This window comes from Anser cygnoides, chromosome 5 (genome assembly GCF_040182565.1).
Source record: "Anser cygnoides isolate HZ-2024a breed goose chromosome 5, Taihu_goose_T2T_genome, whole genome shotgun sequence".
Classification (NCBI taxonomy): domain Eukaryota; kingdom Metazoa; phylum Chordata; class Aves; order Anseriformes; family Anatidae; genus Anser; species Anser cygnoides.
In genome coordinates, this window is record NC_089877.1 from 28,592,117 (window position 1) to 28,612,644 (window position 20,528).

General features: G+C 39.2%; 2 protein-coding genes across 2 annotated transcripts; one reads left to right on the plus strand and one right to left on the minus strand.

Moving 5' to 3' along the window:
* Positions 1–286: 286 nt before the first annotated feature.
* Positions 287–9,451, minus strand: ATP6V1D (ATPase H+ transporting V1 subunit D). The gene is made up of 9 exons (XM_013174204.3): positions 9,294–9,451; positions 7,234–7,351; positions 6,001–6,080; positions 4,558–4,625; positions 3,817–3,861; positions 3,236–3,339; positions 2,731–2,797; positions 1,695–1,773; positions 287–1,053 (listed from the first exon to the last, which is right to left on the minus strand). The coding sequence occupies exons 1-9, from the start codon at positions 9,332–9,334 to the stop codon at positions 912–914; spliced, it is 744 nt and encodes a 247-aa protein (XP_013029658.2). The 5' UTR covers positions 9,335–9,451; the 3' UTR covers positions 287–911.
* A 13-nt stretch (positions 9,452–9,464) lies between these two features.
* Positions 9,465–20,143, plus strand: EIF2S1 (eukaryotic translation initiation factor 2 subunit alpha). Its single transcript, XM_048080626.2, has 8 exons — positions 9,465–9,593; positions 11,332–11,573; positions 12,486–12,565; positions 13,358–13,509; positions 16,239–16,345; positions 18,150–18,247; positions 19,122–19,265; positions 19,602–20,143. The coding sequence occupies exons 2-8, from the start codon at positions 11,333–11,335 to the stop codon at positions 19,725–19,727; spliced, it is 948 nt and encodes a 315-aa protein (XP_047936583.1). The 5' UTR covers positions 9,465–9,593; position 11,332; the 3' UTR covers positions 19,728–20,143.
* The last annotated feature ends 385 nt before the right edge of the window (positions 20,144–20,528 follow it).

Genomic DNA, 20,528 nt, shown 5'->3' on the forward strand with positions numbered 1-20,528 from the left:
CTGCTTGCCTGCCTACTTGTGATGAAGATTTAAAGCAACATGGAGCTGGATAGCTTAAAAGAGCTTCTATGCGTTTGTGGCAAGAGGATATGACCTCTCCTTGGCTGTTTTATCTAAAGACGTAAAGGGTAAGTGAATTTGGACATAGGATAAAAGGAGATGTGCCCAGTGCACATTATAAACTGGGGGGGTGTGGGATGAAGAGAGGGCTATCTCGCAATCAGCATGACAGTTTCTAAGCTTTTAAGACCATCATCTTCTTGCAGCAGGAGACAGGCACCAGATATTTAACATTTAGAACTTTTACTTGTTTCTAGCACAGAATACACAAATTGGCAGAACCTCTAATTAAAACCACAGATGTTTTAGGCCAGTGGTAACAATCATGCAACAGAAATAAATCATAAAGACTGTGGATTTCATCAACAGGTTAGAAAACTAGAGTTGCGTTTACTTAAATTGTACCAACACCTGTTTTAAGCAACTTTCAAGTTAATTCACATTTCAGCAGTAAAGAACAGTGCATGTATCTCCCTCCCTAAATAACATTTTCCTCTGCCTGCAGTGGTAAGAGGAACGATTAAAAGGGAATCAGATTAGGCAAATCCAGAGCCACCGTGCAAAACAGGTATGGACAATCATTCCTATTAAATGAAGAAACAGATTGAGCACATAACAGAAGGCTTTCCTGATATAAAGCACCTTACTGATCTCTCATTTTCCTCCTATGCTACAGTCAAGCTCCCAGATTTCTAATCTCCCAGGAGAAATCCACAACCCGGTCAACTCAAGACTTAAACACCAACTGAGAAGCCACTTAAGTATGATTGAGGCAACATGTCCCAAATTATACTGCAACTGGGCCTTCTGTATTCTGGGTCCCCTGCTCCAAATATAACAACTGCACCAGGTTACTCAAAGAGAAGGTCTTCATCCTTCTCTTCTGCTAAGAGATTAGCTGGTTCACGTTCCCCACCAGCAGCCCTTCGCAGCTCCCGTTCTTTCTCAGATTTTTCTTTCAGTACTTTTTTCTTTTCCTGGATCTTCTTTAACCTGTGGGGAGAAATTTGGTTTATCTGTGAAAGCGATGTGATGTTTTCATAAAACAGGCTAGCAGCAAAGATGTCGTACAAGTTGGCTGTGATAAAGCTGCCTGGAAAAGTTCACCAGGAAATGAAAGTCCTGTAATAAGTGACAAAATGCTCTTTTTGCAAGCTGCTACCCTTCAAAAATATTCATCTCTACAGATTAACTCATTTTTTCACCTGAACTCTAAATGACATTTTTTACCTTAAGTACTGCATTATACCACTACTCTGCTTTTCTCGAATGAAGGCAACTTAGCTTTAATTCATTTCAGGTTTGACACCTTTGCTTCACGTAGTGCAGAACACCAGCCTCTGTGACAGAGGTGTCCTTAAAGCAGAGCACCTCAGTGTACTGTATTCCATCGTTCCTGCTGGAGACATAGCTGAAGACAGCTATGTACAGCCCAGTGGTAGGGATTCATCTGTAACTCTGAAACCAGCAATTGCAGGTCTACAAGTGCCCAGCTCTGGAAATTCAATGTGCGTTAATAACCAGGTCATACTTAACAGCGTTCACTGCCAGATTTGGCAGTTCTCCTAAGTCCTCTCTGAGGAATGGTCTATTGGAGAAAAAGAGACCAGTCTGGTCTTGTTTTAGATAGTTACCTGTAAAATTCCTCTCGTTCTCTTTCATCCAGTTCTGTGATGATATAGGAAAGAGTGCGCTCAATCCTGGGAATAATCACTAAAGAAATATAAACAAGGAAGTTGTTGGACTGCTGCTATATTACTCAGGAAGTTGTCATAATACAGTGCATAGATGGTTATTTAAAGTAAATCTAGTAATTCTTTTGGCCAAGGGGAATTGTCTTTCATGGAAGATCACGCTATTTCATTAGACAAATATACAAAATTGTTTTCTTCAGTAAGTCCAGGACTAAACTAGGACTCCAAACATCACGGAATCTCTGATAACACATTCTTCTGAAAGATATGTAATGGAATTGAAAACACGGATTCTTGACTTTTTAATAAGGTCTTTTTTTCCCCACTGAACAGGTTAAAAAATAATCCTTCAAAAGATGGGCGAGATTAGAAGTAAAGCTATATTCATCCATCACATTCTTTCAGAAAATTTTGTTCGATATAGGACTTACACAAAGAATTATGATTTCAGTTGGAAAAAGCCATCAAGGAAACAAATGCTCAAATATACTATCACAAGGGAAGATACAAGACATCAAAAAAAGCTTAAACACACCGAGCGATTCTGAAAGCCATGTGCCAGAACCACTTTTCCAAAGGAGAAATCTGATAGCAATGCTGCCAAATTCATTTGGAAGGCCACAGAAGAAAACTTTTCTACAGTCAAATTTGCTAAGGGATAAGCTGCAGATAAGGCCTGCAAGTTTGAAGTAGATCTATGGAAAAATATACTGAAAGGGATAGTTTCGAATCATCTGCTGAAGTAAGTTATTGCATACGTGCAAAATTCCAGCTATCAGCAACTCAGAATGGAACTGGGCTTTTCATTTTTGTTATTTGCAATGTGCTTCGTTGTAATGCTCTCTCAAACATTCTTGAACTGGTTTGAAATCCTACTAATGAAATCAGTCAAAAGAAGAGTAGCTTCCAGGACCCAGCTCCCCATCTTGCATGGAGACACAAAAGCGTTATGCATCCCAAACAGAAAAACACTCACCATGTTCAATTGCATTCACACGTCTGTTTGTTATTTTGATGGCTTCATCCAAAGTAATAAAGGATGTCTGTGGAACAGGAATAAATAATTAACACATAACAAGACAAACTAGGCATTTCAATGTACTGTACACAAAAACAAACAGCACTTGTAAGCCAAAGCTGCTCACTTGATGGAAGCAGAATTGTTTCTGCTGATGTTTGTGCTCTTACTACCACCAGATCACATCTGAGCACCGCACATCAGCAGTTTCAAATACCAACTACACCCCATAGCAACTCCTCAAAGTTTCTTTATAGCATTGTAGAGTTCTATGAAGTGGTAGTATAACTGTGTTTTATAGCTGAAAAAGGTTTGCAACTTTGTAGAGCACTGGGACAAAAGGTATATATTACAGCTGAAATTACTCAGCTACAACCACTGAGACTATGTTACTTTTAATTTCAGAACAGGGAGAAACCAAAGACTCCTCCCCACTCCCCAGCCATTTTTTTCTCCCATCAACCTGTAAGGAGGCCAGTTCCACAAGCAGCTCCACAGCCTTTGCATAGTTTCTCTTCAGCTTAGCCAGCTGTTCTCCACCCCTGGCCAAGCCGGTCAGCTCATAGCCTGAAAAAAAGAAAACGTGAAATTTGTTGCTAATGCTACCATGGTGCTTTCTTTCTAGATAAAAATTAGTACTTTATGAACTACGGGGATACAGACAGCTCAGAAAGTGATAAGCTAAAGTCTTTGCCCATTAACAAATCAATTGTTGTAATGGTTTGTGTTACTACAGATCATTGCTGTGCATGTCTACAATAAGATCTACCAGTCTCAAAAACCTGGTAAACAAGCCTTCTCCTAGTTTGAAAAATTCAACAATTTAGAAAATTAAAATCCACTATGACCCCTTAATAATCTCTCCATATTAGAGGAACGGGACAAAGCAAAAATAGCTTTGCAAACAGCAAAAGACAGAGGAAATACATACTCCTATGCCTGTGATGTAAACTGACTTATCAGCAAAGTATGACAAGTATTTTTCTACTAGCACAGAATAGCTACAAGTACATGTAAGATAGAAAGCACTTGTTTTGTACTTACTGTCCCCTCCTTCCTGATAGTGCTCAAAAACTGGCAAGGTTACACCTGGCAAAAGTGAGCAAGTATGTGTGTAAGAGACATAAGGTTCTATATATTTTTTTTTAATTACAACTCATTTTTACCCCATTTGCTTCTAATAAATTCCATAAGCTCAGAAGCTTTGCTTCCAAAATCTCCCCATATAGCTTGGAAAGATTTAATCATGCTGATTCTTCCACTTTAATATGGAACTTCGAAATTATATTGAGATCATGGAGATCTAGACACATGAAAAATTCAGAGAAGTATTCCATTGTATTCAGTATTCAATTTTATTATGTTACCACTTAGCAATATATTCCCCATACTTAAGGAATATTTTCAGCATTCAATCTTGATTATTCTTTCCTGTTTTCTTCATAGACAATTACTGATATTTAATTTCTTAAAATTTATTTAATTCTGATACTTAATTTCCTGGTTTTCTGATTTACTTTCAGTAACGGAAATTATGCATTATTTGAAGATCTAGAAATTGGACTACAGTTTATGTACACTTGTTTCATCTTATGAAATGATGGTAAATGACTAAACATAAATATCTTCTGTATCTGAAAAATCTTAGTAAGTTAGAAACGTTCCTTCCGTGACATTAATAAGAGAAATAAGAGGAGATGGTGTTTGGAAACACTCGTGCATATTTCAGTCACCTCCCGTGATTCCCTGGAAAGTTGAAATACCCGTAGTCTAGAGAAGAATCACCTGCTACATTGTCCTTCTTAGCTCTGATCTTGACTTGAGCTTTGTTCACATTTTGGATCACAGTGGTACTGTGAGGAAGAAAACATACATCTTAATCACGAGCACTGAAGTGGTTCATTAATTCATCATTATAGGCAACGTGAAGTAGTTATCAAATAGCTGTAATGATTTGGAAATTATTTTTAGTTCAGTACTCTGTGCAGTTAATTGCACAGTCTTCAAAGCTAACACAGAAGCTTTCAAAGAAACAGTTTTCCAGCAATGTCTGGAAATGTAAAAGAAACAGACTCTGAAATGGAACTCTGGAAATGTTTTAGACTAAGTATATAAAGCATATCTAAAAACTAGCCAGTTATCTGGCAAATGACTTTAAAATATTTCAGTAACGTTGAGTCTAATCAACCTGTGCAATTCTCTTCCTACTAAAAGCAAAGGAATTTCAAGGCTTTAATGTAGACCAAGGCCACAACACTCTGTTTTTATGAGTTCATATTTATTTGTTCTTTCAGAACAGTAAATGAGTTTGTTTACCCACTAGCTCTTACTGTGTTAACGAACTTAAGCTTGTACAATTCATCTTGAAGGATTCCAAAGTGTCTTCCAATAACAGGTCACTGTAGCCAACTCTTCCACTGAAGTACAATTTACTTTCAGGGTGGAATCTAACTATTGTTTATACCTAAATACTGCCTGGCTAAGGCAGGAAGTAGCACCACATCCACATGAGAGTAAAAAGGCTTTCATGGATGCTGTGCACCTCCAGCAGCACACAGGTTACTACTGCATCCGATCGCTTAGCTCTTCCCCCTTAATTGGCGGTGCCATCAGCTGAATCATTAACACTATAAGAGCTACATTTGGATGAAGTACACAAACAGCCTAGTTAGAATTGTAATTTATTAAAATGCAATTAAAAATAACCCACTGGAGGAAAAAGCTCTGTCTCCCCTCTCACAGCCCTCACTAGTCCTAGTGAGGCAAGAGGTCGTGAGACACGATGCTGAAACACTGAGGAGAATCTCCAAATGACTCACTGGGAAACAATAACACATATTGGATCCTGTCCTCAGGTCCACAACAAAAATCAAAATAATACATAATCCAACACTCTGACATACAGTCTTGTATACCTATGTTTTAGCTTCCAAGCTGCAAAAAACAACTTCTCAAATCAAGGGTCTGTGCACAATTTGTATGTAAATTCTGTTAATTTTTCAGCTTTGTTTTTTATACATTTTCATCACACAAGTTCTCTCTCTCCTGCAGTGATGTTTCTCACCTTTATTTAATGGAATTCAGTTCAGCCTGTCCTACCTTGCCCACTGCCTTTTTTTCTTTTAAAAAGTGTGTTTAAGAATTTTACTTATTTCCAGAAGAGAAATCAACAATTTGTTGATCACACTTTCCCAGGGGTAGGATACCCATGAGATCAGTAATCCTCACCTGAAATCTCCTGCTGTAAACTTTGCCTCAGCAAGTGAAAAGGCAGCTTCTCTCATCACCTCACCCATCAGCAACTTAGTCTGTTAAAAAAAAGAGGCAGCAAATACAAGGTATATTACTCTTTTTCCAGGATGAATAACTAACAGCATAAAGAAAACAATGAGAAATTTAAGAGAGTAAAAAGGAGAAAATCTGATATCTCTGTCTCACTCTCAAACTGCAAATTGCAAATCATAATTCCCAGGTGTCTGGTTTAAAAAGAAATACTTCAGCTGTTTCACTCACCCAGTGTAAGAACTCAAAGAAACTGCAAAAGACTCGTCTGTCTCAATAATCATAAAATTCTACTACATGGGGGTTAAATTGCAACAATAAAGTGTCTCGGCAGGAAATCACTTTTCCTTCATATTGTACTGGATACTATGAGGCGTCTGAAGTTGTTTTTCAGCATACAGGTGTCTGTAACTTTGTGAAGCTGCTCTCTCCTCCTACTCCATTCTTTCTCATTTTTACACATTTCAAGGCTTTGCAGCTAAAAACCACGCTATTGAGAAGCAAGAGCCTTTGTGTCTTAGTCAGTCTGTAGGCAACTAGACACAGAGTGCCAAGAGCTTGTCTACAGCAAGATAACAAAACACTACTGCTAACCATAGACATCATAGCAGTTCCAGCAAAAACAGTACAACTAAAACCTGTCTAGTATGGTAGGAGAGAACAAGCCATATTAGGCTCTGCTGAATATCTTGGATTTGTCAGTCATGTTACAAAGAAAGAAGCAGGACTTGATGTTTCTTCGTAAAGGAACAAGGTCCATCTGGACAAAATTTCTTGTCTCTGCTTCCTAGTGTGCCTAGTCATGCCAAAAACATTATAGATCTGCAGCATCCTCTCAGGCCAGATAAAGCAACGGAAGTAGCACTACAGAACATGTTAGATCCACTCATAATGTATTTAGCACCGTCAGAGCAAATTTTCTGTAACCCAGAAGAGATGGTAGGGAACCACAGCCGAGGGCTGGTTGGAAAGAGGTGAAGAATATTAACTTTCTGTACCACTGCAGCCAGGAAAACATAGTTCTGCTCACCTGTCCTCAGAAGCCTCACTTACAAAGAACGGGTTATCTACAGTGTTGTCCTACATTCTAGCCTATCTAATGAAGTTAGCAGAATGGGAATGCACAACTGACAAACTGATTTCAAATAACAAGAGACAAAAAAAATCTAATTTACCTACCTCAATAATTTTCTTAAGGATCTGCCTGAATCGAAGTGTCAAAGCATCAGATTTTTTCTTCAAGAGGTTACGACCTGTTTGGGCTCCTTTCAAACGAGCCTTCATGATGGTCTGAGCCCTGTTAAACAAAGGAAGAAACAAAAATGTCCTGCATCATCCAAAGGGATTAGGAAAAAAATTACACATGATTTTCTGACGTGGACATGACAGAAAGTATGAAGCAATGAAGAAACATCAACGTGGTAAAACAGCAGAGACAATTCAGGATAGAATTTTATTTATTCATTTATTTATTTCCAGTAGCAAACTTCCAGGTTTCTGGTGCAGAATTGGGAACTGAAAAAGGATCCAAACTTTGCTTCCCTCTCTGCTGTCACATATATTTTAATTTGACGAATCTTTTGAACTAAAATTGCAGTAGCTATACTACAAAATCCACTGTGCTAACTGAAGCTACTGCTTTGTATACATAGTAAGTGTGCACAAAGAATGACATTCATGTCTGTAAAGAGAAGCCTATACGCTTCCTCTCTGACCTTGGAAAACGTAAGTATAATGAAGATTCTGCCCGTGCAGTGGACACAGTTACTTCCTCACTCTACCGACATGTTATAAGAACAGCTTCATTAATGCCTACAAGATTGTTATAACCGAGAAGCACATATACTTTATGAATGTTCATGATAAAAAGACAAAGAACAACAAGGCACCTTAATTTCCACAACAAGCAGGTCACTGTTACCACCTTGAGCTACCTTCTCACTCTGTTCCCTACCTGATCGAGACTGGCTCACTTTCTAGTTCAAGCAAGATTTCACAGGCTCTGTGAGTGCATTAAACAAAGTCTTGTTTACTTTCAAGGAGACCAAGCAGCTTCTGTGAGTGATCATATCCCGCCCAGAAGAGGGTCATACCACCAAAAGAGAACAAAGCCAAAAACCTTGTAAAATTCAGTTCCGTCAGTTAACATAAAATTTGTTCTAGAAGAAGGCCATCTTTACTTTTAACATCCTAACTCACATTCCTATCAAAATATCTGCCACATTATTACTCTATTACCTCATTTGAAACAGGGCTCGTAAATATTAAATCTTTGTACATCGCTACCTCCTTGCCACAATGATCTGTCAGCCCACAAAAACAGATACCTTTCAGAAGTGGTTGAGATGCCTCCTCCTCAGACATGTAAATGGCATGGCAAGAGCAGTATCGAAGAGCAGGCGACCAGGTGACTTAGTACATGCAGTCATTTATTTCTGAACTGAGGTTCGAAACAGAACCTTTACCATGTAATATATTAATATTTCCATATAAGCTGTTGTTACGTATGGCCTGAGCTCATTCATGAGGGAATAGTTATTATTTTACGTTTGAGGTTTTCTATCCTGCAAGACATCTTCCTATAAAGATCATATCCAGTCATCAGCCTAATTTTATGCAGGAAGATTTGAAACAGCCTTTCACCCCAAGGCAAAGTCTTTCTGTCCTGGAGAGTCCTGAAGAGGAGCAGCACTATGAAAACTGCATTTTTAATACTTTATCAATTTTAAATGTTTGCATTTATTCAGATGTTGGCTGCTTTCTTAAGCCTGGTCAGGGGACATCTGACTGCATGACGAATGGTTTGCTGTCACAACCTGGAAAATTACTTGACTGTCCACTCACTGCACTTCCTTTTTTTAAAAAAAATTCTTTATGGCCAACCTCTTATACAACATCAGTTAAACAGTGAAGGGAAGGTATGGTTTGATTGTGCATTTTTGCTTATATTCATGTTCTATTTTTAAATCCTGCCTTGCCTAATGGTACGACTGTAAACCCCCCCGCACCACCACCCTGGAAGCTGCTTATGCCGTGGCTCTGGATGCCGCGGCAGCCCTCAGATGGCTGACGGCTAATTTTGAGCCGCCGGAGAAACCAGAGGGGAGGGGATCCAGCCGCGGCCCCACAGCGCGTTTCACCCCAAAACACGGAGGGAGGGAGGCCGGCCCTGCCGGGGGCTCGGCCCGGGCGCTCCCCCCGGCGCTGCCCACCCGCCCCGGGCCCGCCGGGCCACTCACATCCGCGACGGGAAGATCTCGATGCGGTCCTTGCCCGACATGGTGGCGGCGGCGGCGGCGAGCGGGGGCCGCTCCGCCTCTCACCGCCGCGGCCGTCCCGTGACGCGGCCGCGGGCCGAGGGCGGGCGCTGCCGCTGCGGGCGGCGCCGGCGGCCGCCTGCGGGGGCGCTGCAGCGAGGGACGGCCGCGGCTCCCCGCCCGGCGCCGGGGCGGGCCGGCGGCTGCGCGCTGTGCGGCGGGGCCGGGTGCACGCTGAGGCAGGAGCAGCGAGCGCGGAGAGGGAGCCTCGGCCGCCGGCAGGTAGCGGCCCGGGGCGGGCGCCGCGGCGTCGGGAGGGAGCTCGGCTCCGAGCGGGGCTGGGGATGGGCCCGGCCGCTGCTTGGGCGCAGGCCGGGCGGGAGGGAGGGAGCGGCGCCGCCCCGCAGCTGCGGCCCGGCAGCCCGTGGGCCTCGTGGGGCCGGGGGTGGGCTCCTGCCGGGGCCCCGACCGTCCCCTGGCGCCGCGGCCGGGCTGGGCGTAGCTCCGGAGGCCGGCCCCGCGGGAGGCCGGCGTGGCAAGTTCCCTCTGGGGAGGGGAGCGGCGGGGCCCGGCGTGCGGAGCCGTGCCTGCCCTTCCTGCTCCCCGTGCTGGGGTGGCCTGGCGGTCTGCGGCCGGCCTCACGGCTGGGGGTTCGCTGGAATTGCGCTGAGTGGCCTAGAAATGTCGCCTGTAACAGTTGTGGTTTTAATCTTGGAGCTGTTTGTTTCAGCTTCAGATTGTATGAAATTGTATGTCTTCATAATTGTTTGTTTCTAGTAGTTTGTATTAGTAGTGTATCTACTAGTTTGTAGCCCTTTTCCGAAAGGTAAAAATGAAAACGAGGGCAGACACGGCCTTCTGAATTGTGTGGCCATGTGTAGTAGCACTTGGTGTTACCATCATGTTCTCTTTGTAGAGCCTCATATAGCTAGAAAGCACTAGTGCTGCTGTGAAGATCAGGAGCACCGCTTTGAAATGGCGATTAAACTGAAGGAGCAGTGCATTTGACTCAGTTTTGTAGGCTCCTGCTTCTAAAATGTTCTTAAACTTGTGCACGAAGCTGACGAAAGGCCTGGGCCCAGCCTCACCATTAGTGGTGAGTACGTGGATCGCTGTCAGCATCAGGAGAGGGAGGCAGTTTGAGCGTTCCATCGTGTCACCACGTGATTACTAAACATGAACCTGGTACCTTTTTTGATTCTATGACAAAGAAATTCTGTTTATATATATATATATATATGTTTATATATTTCATCCTGGCTACCTATATGTTAGGCTTTTTTTAAGTCATTTTTAGGGGTCTGTTTTCTGTTTAGTGCTTCACTCACGTCAGGCTCGTTCCATCTTCTGGTTGTTGCCTTTGCTTCCTTTCAGTGCCGACAGGTGGCCCCTGGAGCAGTTCTTGCAGCACTATTCCAACCATCCTGTGCTGAGTTCAGAAAATTATCTTCTGGAATCTGGAGTCTTCCTTCTCAGTAGTAGTAGAGAAGCGTCACTCTACCTCTTACTTCCTCAGCCTTTCACATGCTGTCTATAGCTGTGCATACAAATACCTTTGTTGGCAGTGCAAGCTTCTCTTCTGTGTCCTTCTGTTGTTGAAATCTGGTTTCTGACTTAAAACTTTACGTGGCCTTATGAATTTAGATGACTGTGAAGAGTGCAGTGCCTTCTTTTCACCACTTGAGGCCTCTTCTGTGTGGTGCACTATGTACGGATAGCATGACAGTTGAAGCGGACAATAAAGTTGGGGTAGCAAGCTTTCTCTTCTTCCATGCAAAAACTGAACATCATAAAAAATGTGGCAATTTTGAAGTATTAATCAATCTGTTGCTTATTATCTGTTAAAACCTAACTATACATTGCACAAGCCTTATCCTAATTAGCAGTTTCTAGTATCAGTGTTTCTCTCTATGCTCACCAGTCCCTACTGCGTTTTACCGTGCTTGTAGGAGACTTCAGCGATGTACTGTGAAATAAGTCATCCTTGTTTCTTTTTCCTTGTTTTCTGTTCAAATTCCAGAATGCCAGTACTAAGCTGTAGATTCTACCAGCATAAATTTCCAGAGGTGGAAGATGTAGTGATGGTCAATGTTCGGTCCATCGCTGAAATGGGGGCTTACGTCAGCCTGCTGGAGTACAACAACATTGAAGGCATGATCCTCCTCAGCGAGCTGTCCAGAAGACGTATTCGTTCCATAAACAAACTCATCCGCATTGGAAGGAACGAATGTGTTGTGGTCATAAGAGTTGACAAAGAGAAAGGTATTGGGGATATTATGGGATATATCAAGATTGAAGTCATAACAAGAAATGCAGATTAACTGGGAAGTCTAGCCATTCATAGATTTTGCCAGGGGTTCTTTATTTTAGATACTTAAGCAAAATAAACCATCATCCTGCCATCTGATGTTTACAATCATTTTTCCCTTTGGTAATCAGGTTAATGAAGGTTAATCACATCAGTAAAGACTTGCTAAAATGGGTCCTCACCAGCTGACTGTTGGTCAACAAACCATAGGGAAGTGGATTTTTTTGGTATCTATGCAGATTTTTTAGGTCCTGACTGAAGAGAGGGGTCATCTGACATAGTGGTGAAAATTTAATGCTCACATTCCATCCTGTGCCTTAAGTCCTGAACCTTGGCTGTCAAATAGATCACATATATGTAATTATCGTATCACGTACTTCCGATAGAAGGTTACAAGTAGAGATTGTGCAGACTTAAACTTTGTTTTCTCCCATCTTCTGAACAATTGAATCTTTGACTTTAGAGGGTTTTTCAATATATTTTTCTGTTTAGGACGTGTTTTTCAATAATACTGTTCATGCAAAATCTGTATTCATGTATAAAGAAATAATGAAAATGAGCACCAAGCACATCTGATAGGAACCTGTTTATATGGTATTTCTCAAGTAAAATGTTTTTCTAGAATAATTCTAAAACTACAGTTAACTTTGAGATTAAATAATGAATAGCAGAATAACAAAAAGCAAAATACAATCACAATTTGATCAAATTCATTAAGCTTTAGTTTTGTTACTTTCTTTAGCAACTGATAGTGAAGACAAGGGGCAAATCTTGAGCCAGATTTTTGCTTGTTATGCTTTTCTCTTGAAGCAGTTAGACTTAGTTTGCACGGTGCCTGACACTTTGAAAATTATTTTCCCTGGTAGGTTATATTGACTTGTCAAAACGAAGAGTTTCTCCAGAGGAGGCAATCAAATGTGAAGACAAATTCACAAAATCAAAGACTGTAAGTTGCTTTGCTTTATTCAGGCACTGTGTTGTGCTGTCTTCTTTTCTGAGCAAACAAAGTGTGCAGACATAAGATAATATGAAAAATAAAGTATTATTCTCATCTATTAGGCATATTTTGATTTTCATTTACCTTTACAAATGTATCAGTTTGTGAGCACTCTGGTAAGCTGCTTATTAGTTAATGAATACATCAAGTAAGATGTCAGTTGAAAATTTGTGATGCAAAGGGTGATATTCAAAGAATCAGAAATCCAAAAGCATATGCAGGTTTAACACTGGGCAAATTTTATTGGAAAGGAGTAAAGATAATTTAAGGCATCAGATCCCACCCTTACTACTGTGTGGCCTGAAGTTTCTGAGTAAAACACCATTAATTATTACCTTGATTCTAACTTTTTTTATATGTGTACAAGTTTACTGCTTGTTTAACAACTTGTTAATACTTTTCATATCAGTTTCCATGAGAGAATGATTTTGTCTTTATAACTGCACGATAGAGGTTTAGGTTAATAAAATGTTTTTGATATTTTGTAAACCCCTAGATCTCAGTATGTAATTTATTGTTAAGTATAGGGAAAGATTGTTTTCAATCTCATACAGTGTTTAGAATCGAATCTATTGGTTCTGGGCTTTAATCTATCTGCAGGACATGATTTTATGCTGCGCAAACTGAGAGTAAGAACCAGTCATTACCTCGCAGGGTGAGACTGGATAAGTGTGAGAGGATGGCTGTTTTGTTTTGGTTTTGATTTTATTTTATTTTTTTAACACCCCATTTATGTTCCAGGTTTACAGCATTCTTCGCCATGTTGCTGAGGTCTTGGAGTACACTAAGGATGAGCAGCTTGAGAGTCTGTTCCAGAGAACTGCCTGGGTATTTGATGACAAGTACAAAAGACCTGGATATGGTGCTTATGATGCATTCAAGCATGCAGTCTCGTAAGAACATCTTTTCTCTTTCTATGGGTTTATTTCATAATTGCAAAGAAGTATTTTCTGAAATATGTCCACCTTTTTTTTAAGAGTCAGTATGTAGACTAGAATGTAGTGGTTAAGTTAACCTAGTGCGTCTTGACATCAGCCTTCCAGTTGTTAATTATAGGTTTCTCTCTCACTACTTTTCTTCAAGTTCCCAGTGCTCTTGAGAAAGAAGACTCAGAGTTGATTTGTCTTTACCCACCTTTGAATATGCCATTCTGCGTATGTCAGTTTTTTAAAAGTAGTAACTGAATTTGTTGTGGAGAAATACTGAGGAACTCAGTGAATATTTTTAAGAGAAACTTGAATACAAACACTGAGGAGATTTATATTGCTGCAGCTGAGCCTGTGGTGTTACTAATAGAAGCAGCACTAATCTTGGCTTCTGTGTCAGAATTTACCTATTCTTAGTCCAAAGCAGATATTTTCACTCATATCTAGCTCTGTGTCTGAAGAAATTCCAACTCATAGCTGACGCTCACTCTTCCACTGCCACAGGCATTATTTTTTTTTTTAATACAGCAAGCTGGCTTGTTACTTTTCTACACTTTCAATCTTGAAGAATGGAAATGGGATGATGAGTTTAGAAATGGAATTATGAAAAGAAAGAGTTAGAAGTTGTGAATCTTATGGAGCATGCACCAAGATGGATTGTTCGTAGGTTTTTATGAGGTCTGGCATTTCAGTTGGCTTTCAGAATTAATTAAGCTATTTGGTTCCCATTTAAATTTACTATCATGAAATTGGCAATTCACAAATAGATTTCTGAATAAGCATTTCCAATTTTACTCTTGTAAATGAACTTCCATTTAATGCTAGTTGACAGTGATAAGATTCTAGAAAATTGTATTGATTTTAAGAAGCAGGGCACTTGGCAGTATTTTTGATTGATTAGCTCAAAACTGTTTTTGTGGTTTTGAGAAGAGACAACTTGTTCTGTCTTCATATAAACGGAATGTGTTCATAGAGTAACAATGCCTTTCTAATGATTGCAAGTTTACTGGTGAAGGACCGATCTGGACACGTTGCTGCAGGAGAATTTCTGGGTCATCCTGTAACTGATGAATGTTTTAACACCTGTATGCCAGAAAACCAATTACACTGACTGTTTAAGACTCTCTCAAATTCAGAAACTTAAAAAAAACTAAAAATTCCTGAACACATTTGGTGTGCTGCTGCTCATCTGTTACACAGGTTGGAGCATAAATTTCTGAAGCTCTCTTTTCAAAACATCTTTCCATCAGTAATACCTTAAGATTTCCGGTAGGTTGTATTTTTTTTTCCTGTTTTGCACCTACATAAAGCTTTGATGTGGAACGGAAGAGTGTGGATACTGCTGCCTTTCTACCTTTGCTGAAATGCTAACTGGCAGCCTAGTGTGCCCCTTAAGAGCTTGACTTGGTATTTCTTTCTGAGTGCTGAGAATGAATGTTTTGGGGTGTCGTACAGCAGGTACCTATCATAAAATTTTAAAGTAGATTTACACTTTAATTATTAAAAACTCAATGTCTGGGAGCTATTTGTTGAATGCCTACTGAAGGTCATGCAAGTAACTGGACGATTTAACAGAATAGATTGTAAAGGAAGAAACAGAATTTGTGAGTCTAATAAATCATGTCTGCCTTATGGGTTCATATTTTTCAATGTGTAAAAAAGATCAGTTTCTGGCTTCTGTTCAGTTACGTTTGGCTTTTCTGCTATCTACGATCAGTATATAAAATCATGAAAGATGACATTTTATTAATAGTGGAGACCAGTCTCCAACATTGCCTTTGTTCTGGAGGGCGTTTTGGTTCACGTTTGCCAGCTAGTAATGTTTTATAGGCAGTCTGGTATTGCCCTTCAGAGACCTGTCCTGTTTCTGAAGAATGTAATCACAGCATTGCTTCTCTTAGGCAACAAAATAGGAATGTTCAGAAAATTTTGATCAGGCAAGACTGAAAAAAGAAAAAAAAAAAAGGCAGCTATAGGGCTAATAGGAGTGATTTCTGTGAAGAGCTCTTTGTTTTCTGTTTCAGTGGTATTTTCAGTAAAACTAATACCATAATAAAGAGAAATGATTGCCTGTGATCTAAAAACTACCCTTTCTTTAGCCAAGACCGTAGCCAGCAGTTAAGTATGTCTGTAATCCAGTTACTTTTAAAAAAGCTTGAAAGAATGATGTGGAATTAGTATGGGTTACTTTGTAGAAAGACAGAAATCTTCCCTTCATATGAAATGCTAGAGTATCTCCAAAACCTCAGATTCATTGTGAATTTTCTTTCATACAATACAGGTTTATCTTCATATTGGAGGAAAGATAAATGCCAAGCAACTAGATATATTTCTCACTCTATATATAATTTACAAATGAAACTGGGCAGAAATCATTCCTATTTTTTGTGTGGTTAGTTGGCTTCTCAGAAAAAAAGGAAAAAGGGGAAAAATGAGTTGAATTAAGTTTTTTCCTCCAGGAACAGACTGAGTAAACTATTTATTTGCTTAGTTGTTAAGTGCTTCCATTAGAAAATACTCTGTAAATAGATGTATTTTCTTCCAGTGTTTCAATGGACTCTTAAGAAATTCGCCTGTTTTCTTTGCCTAGTAGAGCTTTATGATTTTGCTAAGAATATTGAAATAATACCAGAAGTTGATGCTGTGTCATATCCCACTTCAGTGTAAGTTCTGTACCGTTTCTTTGCTTGGCTCAGAGACCCAGCAATCCTGGATAGCCTGGATCTGACAGAGGAAGAGAGGCGTGTATTGATCGACAATATTAACAGGCGTCTGACACCACAAGCAGTCAAAATCCGAGCTGGTAAGTTCTCTCCAGATGTTCATTGAATAGACTTGACAAGTCGAGTGTATCTTGTAAACTATAAACTCATTTAAAACTAGTGGTTTGTGGTGCTGATGTTTGACTGAAACTGCTGTTCCAGAGCTAAGACATATTAGTGCATGCAGAATGCCTGTATGGGTCCTATCTCAAAGTCCAAGGTGGCTTGGCTTTCCCACCCCCCAGCTGCAGGTTCCTTGGGACACAAGTTACTTGTCCTGATATATAATGCAGTCTGTCACATTGCACTGGCATACAATGAATTTAAATGTTTTATAGGTATTACTGAATCCACAATATCCGTATTATTGAAAGTGTTAAATTCTTTGGTTCTCTAACAGGATGATTGATCACTGTCAGCATGGCTGGGTCATATGTCCTCTCCTTGTCCATGAGCAAGTGAGAATAATTATGACTTTGCTGTGGGTGTATTTCTAGCTGATTGTTTGCAAACCTCTCAGACAGATGTATTAGCATATGTCTAATGTATTCATGAAGTTTATGAGCTGGTTTGTCTCGTACTAGCTCAGTTAGTGGTCAGAAAAAGCACATGACTCTGGTCTTCTTAGGAAGACTCACTAGAAAATTGTAAAGCTGGTTGTACAGGTAACTGAACAGCCTAAAAGCACGCTTGCCATTAAACAGATAGTCAATGATCAGAGTTGCATTTTTAACACCATTCAGAAATTGCCTTTGCTCTGCAAGGGTATATTGAAGAGCATTAGCCCTTCTTGATTGCAGTGGAGGGAAGAAAAGATGAGCAATATCCACATGGCGGTGAAGTTCAGATGAGAATGCAGAAAGTAAGATCATGAAAAATTCTTCTACCTATTGCTTTAGATAGCCAGGAGTTAACATAAACTTCAAATATGTAAGTGGGATTTGATTGCCATGAAGGAGGTTGCTAACATGCATAATGCGTGATCACTTTTGAAAATAACGTGCCCTCGAAGGACGTGTTCTCTTACTTCATTCATCTTGCTGTTTTGTTCTGATGGTCTAAGTTATTTTTAGTTTTTTCTTCAAGCATAGAAATATTCTAGTGGCTTGTAGTCTCATCCTGAGACTGGCTGTGGAGTGCTTTTTTGTAAGTATGATTGTGATAGCTGGGAATAGCAAATTATTGAGAGTCACCTGGGAGTGAGGTTAACTTCTCCGTATAACATAAACTCTTGCACCATTGCTACATAGGTAAACAAATCTTTGTCTTTAGACTAACTAGGATATTACAGATATGCACAGCATAAGCTTATGCCTTTGTTTCCCAACATTTAGAAAAAGCTATGGCTAGCGCTCATTATAACTATAATTTAATATAATTTATTTTAAAAAGATAATCCCTGTGCTCCTAAGGTGGTGCCTTTCTTGTAGTTGTTGACAGAATTCTGTGAATTTGTGGCTGTGCACTTTATCAAGTTTCAATTTTCCTGATAGGTCTTTCATTTTATTTGGTATTCCTTTTATATCTCAGTCTCTCGTTGTGAAATGCATCATCATTCCTGTTGAATTTATTGGGCAGTGAACGCAGATATATGGTTTCATATCTTGGATTTTCAAAGCACAATGTAAAATGTTATACAACTAAAGAATTTATAAAGACTTCTACCTCAGTTTACAAGCCAAGAAATGGAAATGTTTCCTCAGTTTTGGAAGATGCTGAGGATCTCATTGTGAATAAACGTTGGTTGCTAAAAGGTTTTTAATAAAGCTTAACTAAAAAAATCTTTAAGCATTCTACAACTTTTGATAACTTTAAAGTTTTATTATTTGTATTCATCTGTCTTAGATATTGAAGTTGCCTGTTATGGTTATGAAGGCATAGATGCAGTAAAGGAGGCTTTGAGAGCAGGCTTGAATTGTTCCACAGAGACCATGCCCATTAAAGTAAGTATTTGTCTTAATTATGAAATCAATAGCAAAGTTTTCTGATGTCCTCGATAACAATACCTTTCAGTTGTCACAGTTGCATAGGTGAGGCTGAGGAAACATGTAGGAACCATGTATGTGCTTTCTGGTTCTCCTGTCTAGCACATGTACGGGACACTTCCCTGCAACTATGTGGTCCCAGTTAGTTGTTCCTGTGACTGTGCTGTGGCTTTCCAAGTTCAAGAAGCTGTATTTGTTCTCTTCAATTAATTAATGTTCAGTATTTGCATACTAAATACTTGCTGTTCCTTTATACAGCCTTATACAGGTAGAGCAAAAATTTTTATTTTCAGAGATAAGACTGTGTAAGAAAAGGAATATTTTGTCCACACATGTTTGAGTGTTGGTAGAAAGCTTACTACACCCAGGTCTAAATTTTCTGCCCCAACCACTTAAGGATATTGAATGCATTACTGAATAAGTGTTTTCAGAAAACTGGAAAGTACTTCCTTCTTTGAAATAGTTTCTTAGAATGTTTTCTTTTAACAAAGAAAAAGTTCACTCGTCCAGTCATCTTAAAAAAAAAATATCTATTGGTTGTTGCAGTCTTTTAATTGTTTGAAAAATTGTGATAGGCTGCTTTACTTACCTGCAAGATGGGTATTCTCTCCGCTTAACAATATTTGTCTGTAAGAGTATGCTACGTAAAAATAATTGGTTTTGATACCAGAAATTAGACAGCCTATGTGCTTTCTTGTTTGTTGTTTCATTCCATGTTATTTGTACTTCTAGAAATAACTTTTCTAATAGAAAAATATTTCTTTTTTTGTTACTGAGTATAGGTTTTTTGTTATTTTTTTGGTTTTGTTTTTTCTTCCCTGCAATGTGATAGATTAATCTGATAGCCCCTCCTCGATATGTGATGACTACCACAACCCTGGAGAGAACTGAAGGACTCTCTGTTCTGAATCAAGCCATGGCTGTCATTAAAGAAAAAATTGAGGAGAAGAGAGGAGTCTTTAATGTGCAGATGGAGGTGAGAACACTTTGCATTCTGAAATGTAACTGATTTATTTTTTCCTTACAACATTTTATAAACAGAGCAAGATCAGTAGTGCTAAGAGACATCTTAGCAAAAGATATTAAGAAACTGAAAAAAAGGCATAATTTTTCTGTATTCCTTAAATAAATAGATGGCCAAAAATTCTTATTTTCCTAGGTCTTACTGCATCACTAGTGGATTGATTTTGATGTCTTTCTCCTTAGGATCAGAGCCACCAACCATGACTTTATTTTCATATTTATTTGTAGACTGAAGAGGGTGTTTTTTAGTGATTGTTCATCAAGTGTTGTGGTTTGTTTTTTTTTTCAGCCTAAGGTGGTTACTGATACAGATGAAACTGAGCTTGCAAGACAGTTGGAAAGACTGGAGAGGGAAAATGCTGAAGTGGATGGCGATGACGATGCTGAGGAAATGGAAGCCAAAACTGAAGACTAAATATTCTGGAACTATTTAGAAGACAGAGCATATGAAAAATTAGAGACCCCGTTGCAAACTCTGGACTAAATGTTTCCAGTATTGAAAGCTTCAAATGCAAATACTTGAAGTGTGTTACTGTTTTAAAAAGACCAATACATGGAAGCCTCTCCTAAGTAACATTTGATGCAGCAACTTACACAAATAGAATCCTTCAAAAGGAAGGTGTCTAGTCATATTCAAGTCTCACATCTCATGAATAGAGGGAGGCTTCAGCCCCATGCTTACCATTTTCATACGTAACAATTCCAAATTGGCGATTACAGCTCAGTGCATCTGATAGTGATGTTTTCTGGGAGTACCAAAACCAAACAGGTTGAACAGTTCTATACAGAATGTATTTGACCAAATATTCAATAAATTTCTGAGCTACATAACTCCAAGCTTTTTTGATCTTCTGTCACATTGCTTAAATTGGTATGAATAAAACCTGGAAGAGTATGATCAGTCAGTAGCTCCCCTTTAACAATGAAAAGGGCTTTCTTTTGTTGTTTTAAATCAATGCAAGAATGAGTGGAACAATGTTTTTCTTAGAAATATGTTGATGCAAATTTATTTAAAAGAGTATCTCCTCTGTTTTTTTTTTCTGTATTTAGGGATGCAGAACTTGTAAGTTGTGAACGTAGCTTTGAATATAGCTTGTTACAATTTCAATAAATATAGTTGAAAAATTACGTATAGTTACTTTGCTCCTATATGTGAATATAGCAGGAGCTTTAATTTAATTTATTCATTCTTCAAAATAGACATTGCTGTCTTCCA

Excerpts from the sequence above, each read along its gene's own strand:
- ATP6V1D (XM_013174204.3), bottom strand. The coding sequence starts at position 9,334 with ATGTCGGGCAAGGACCGCATCGAGATCTTCCCGTCGCGGAT. Across the intron at positions 3,340-3,816 it reads CTATCAGGAAGGAGGGGACA|GCTATGAGCTGACCGGCTTG; the intron begins GTAAGTACAAAA and ends TCTTTTTTTCAG. Across the intron at positions 1,774-2,730 it reads TGTGAATGCAATTGAACATG|TGATTATTCCCAGGATTGAG; the intron begins GTGAGTGTTTTT and ends ATATTTCTTTAG.
- EIF2S1 (XM_048080626.2), top strand. The coding sequence starts at position 11,333 with ATGCCAGTACTAAGCTGTAGATTCTACCAGCATAAATTTCCAGAGGTG. Across the intron at positions 13,510-16,238 it reads GCATTCAAGCATGCAGTCTC|AGACCCAGCAATCCTGGATA; the intron begins GTAAGAACATCT and ends TGCTTGGCTCAG. Across the intron at positions 18,248-19,121 it reads CAGAGACCATGCCCATTAAA|ATTAATCTGATAGCCCCTCC; the intron begins GTAAGTATTTGT and ends GCAATGTGATAG.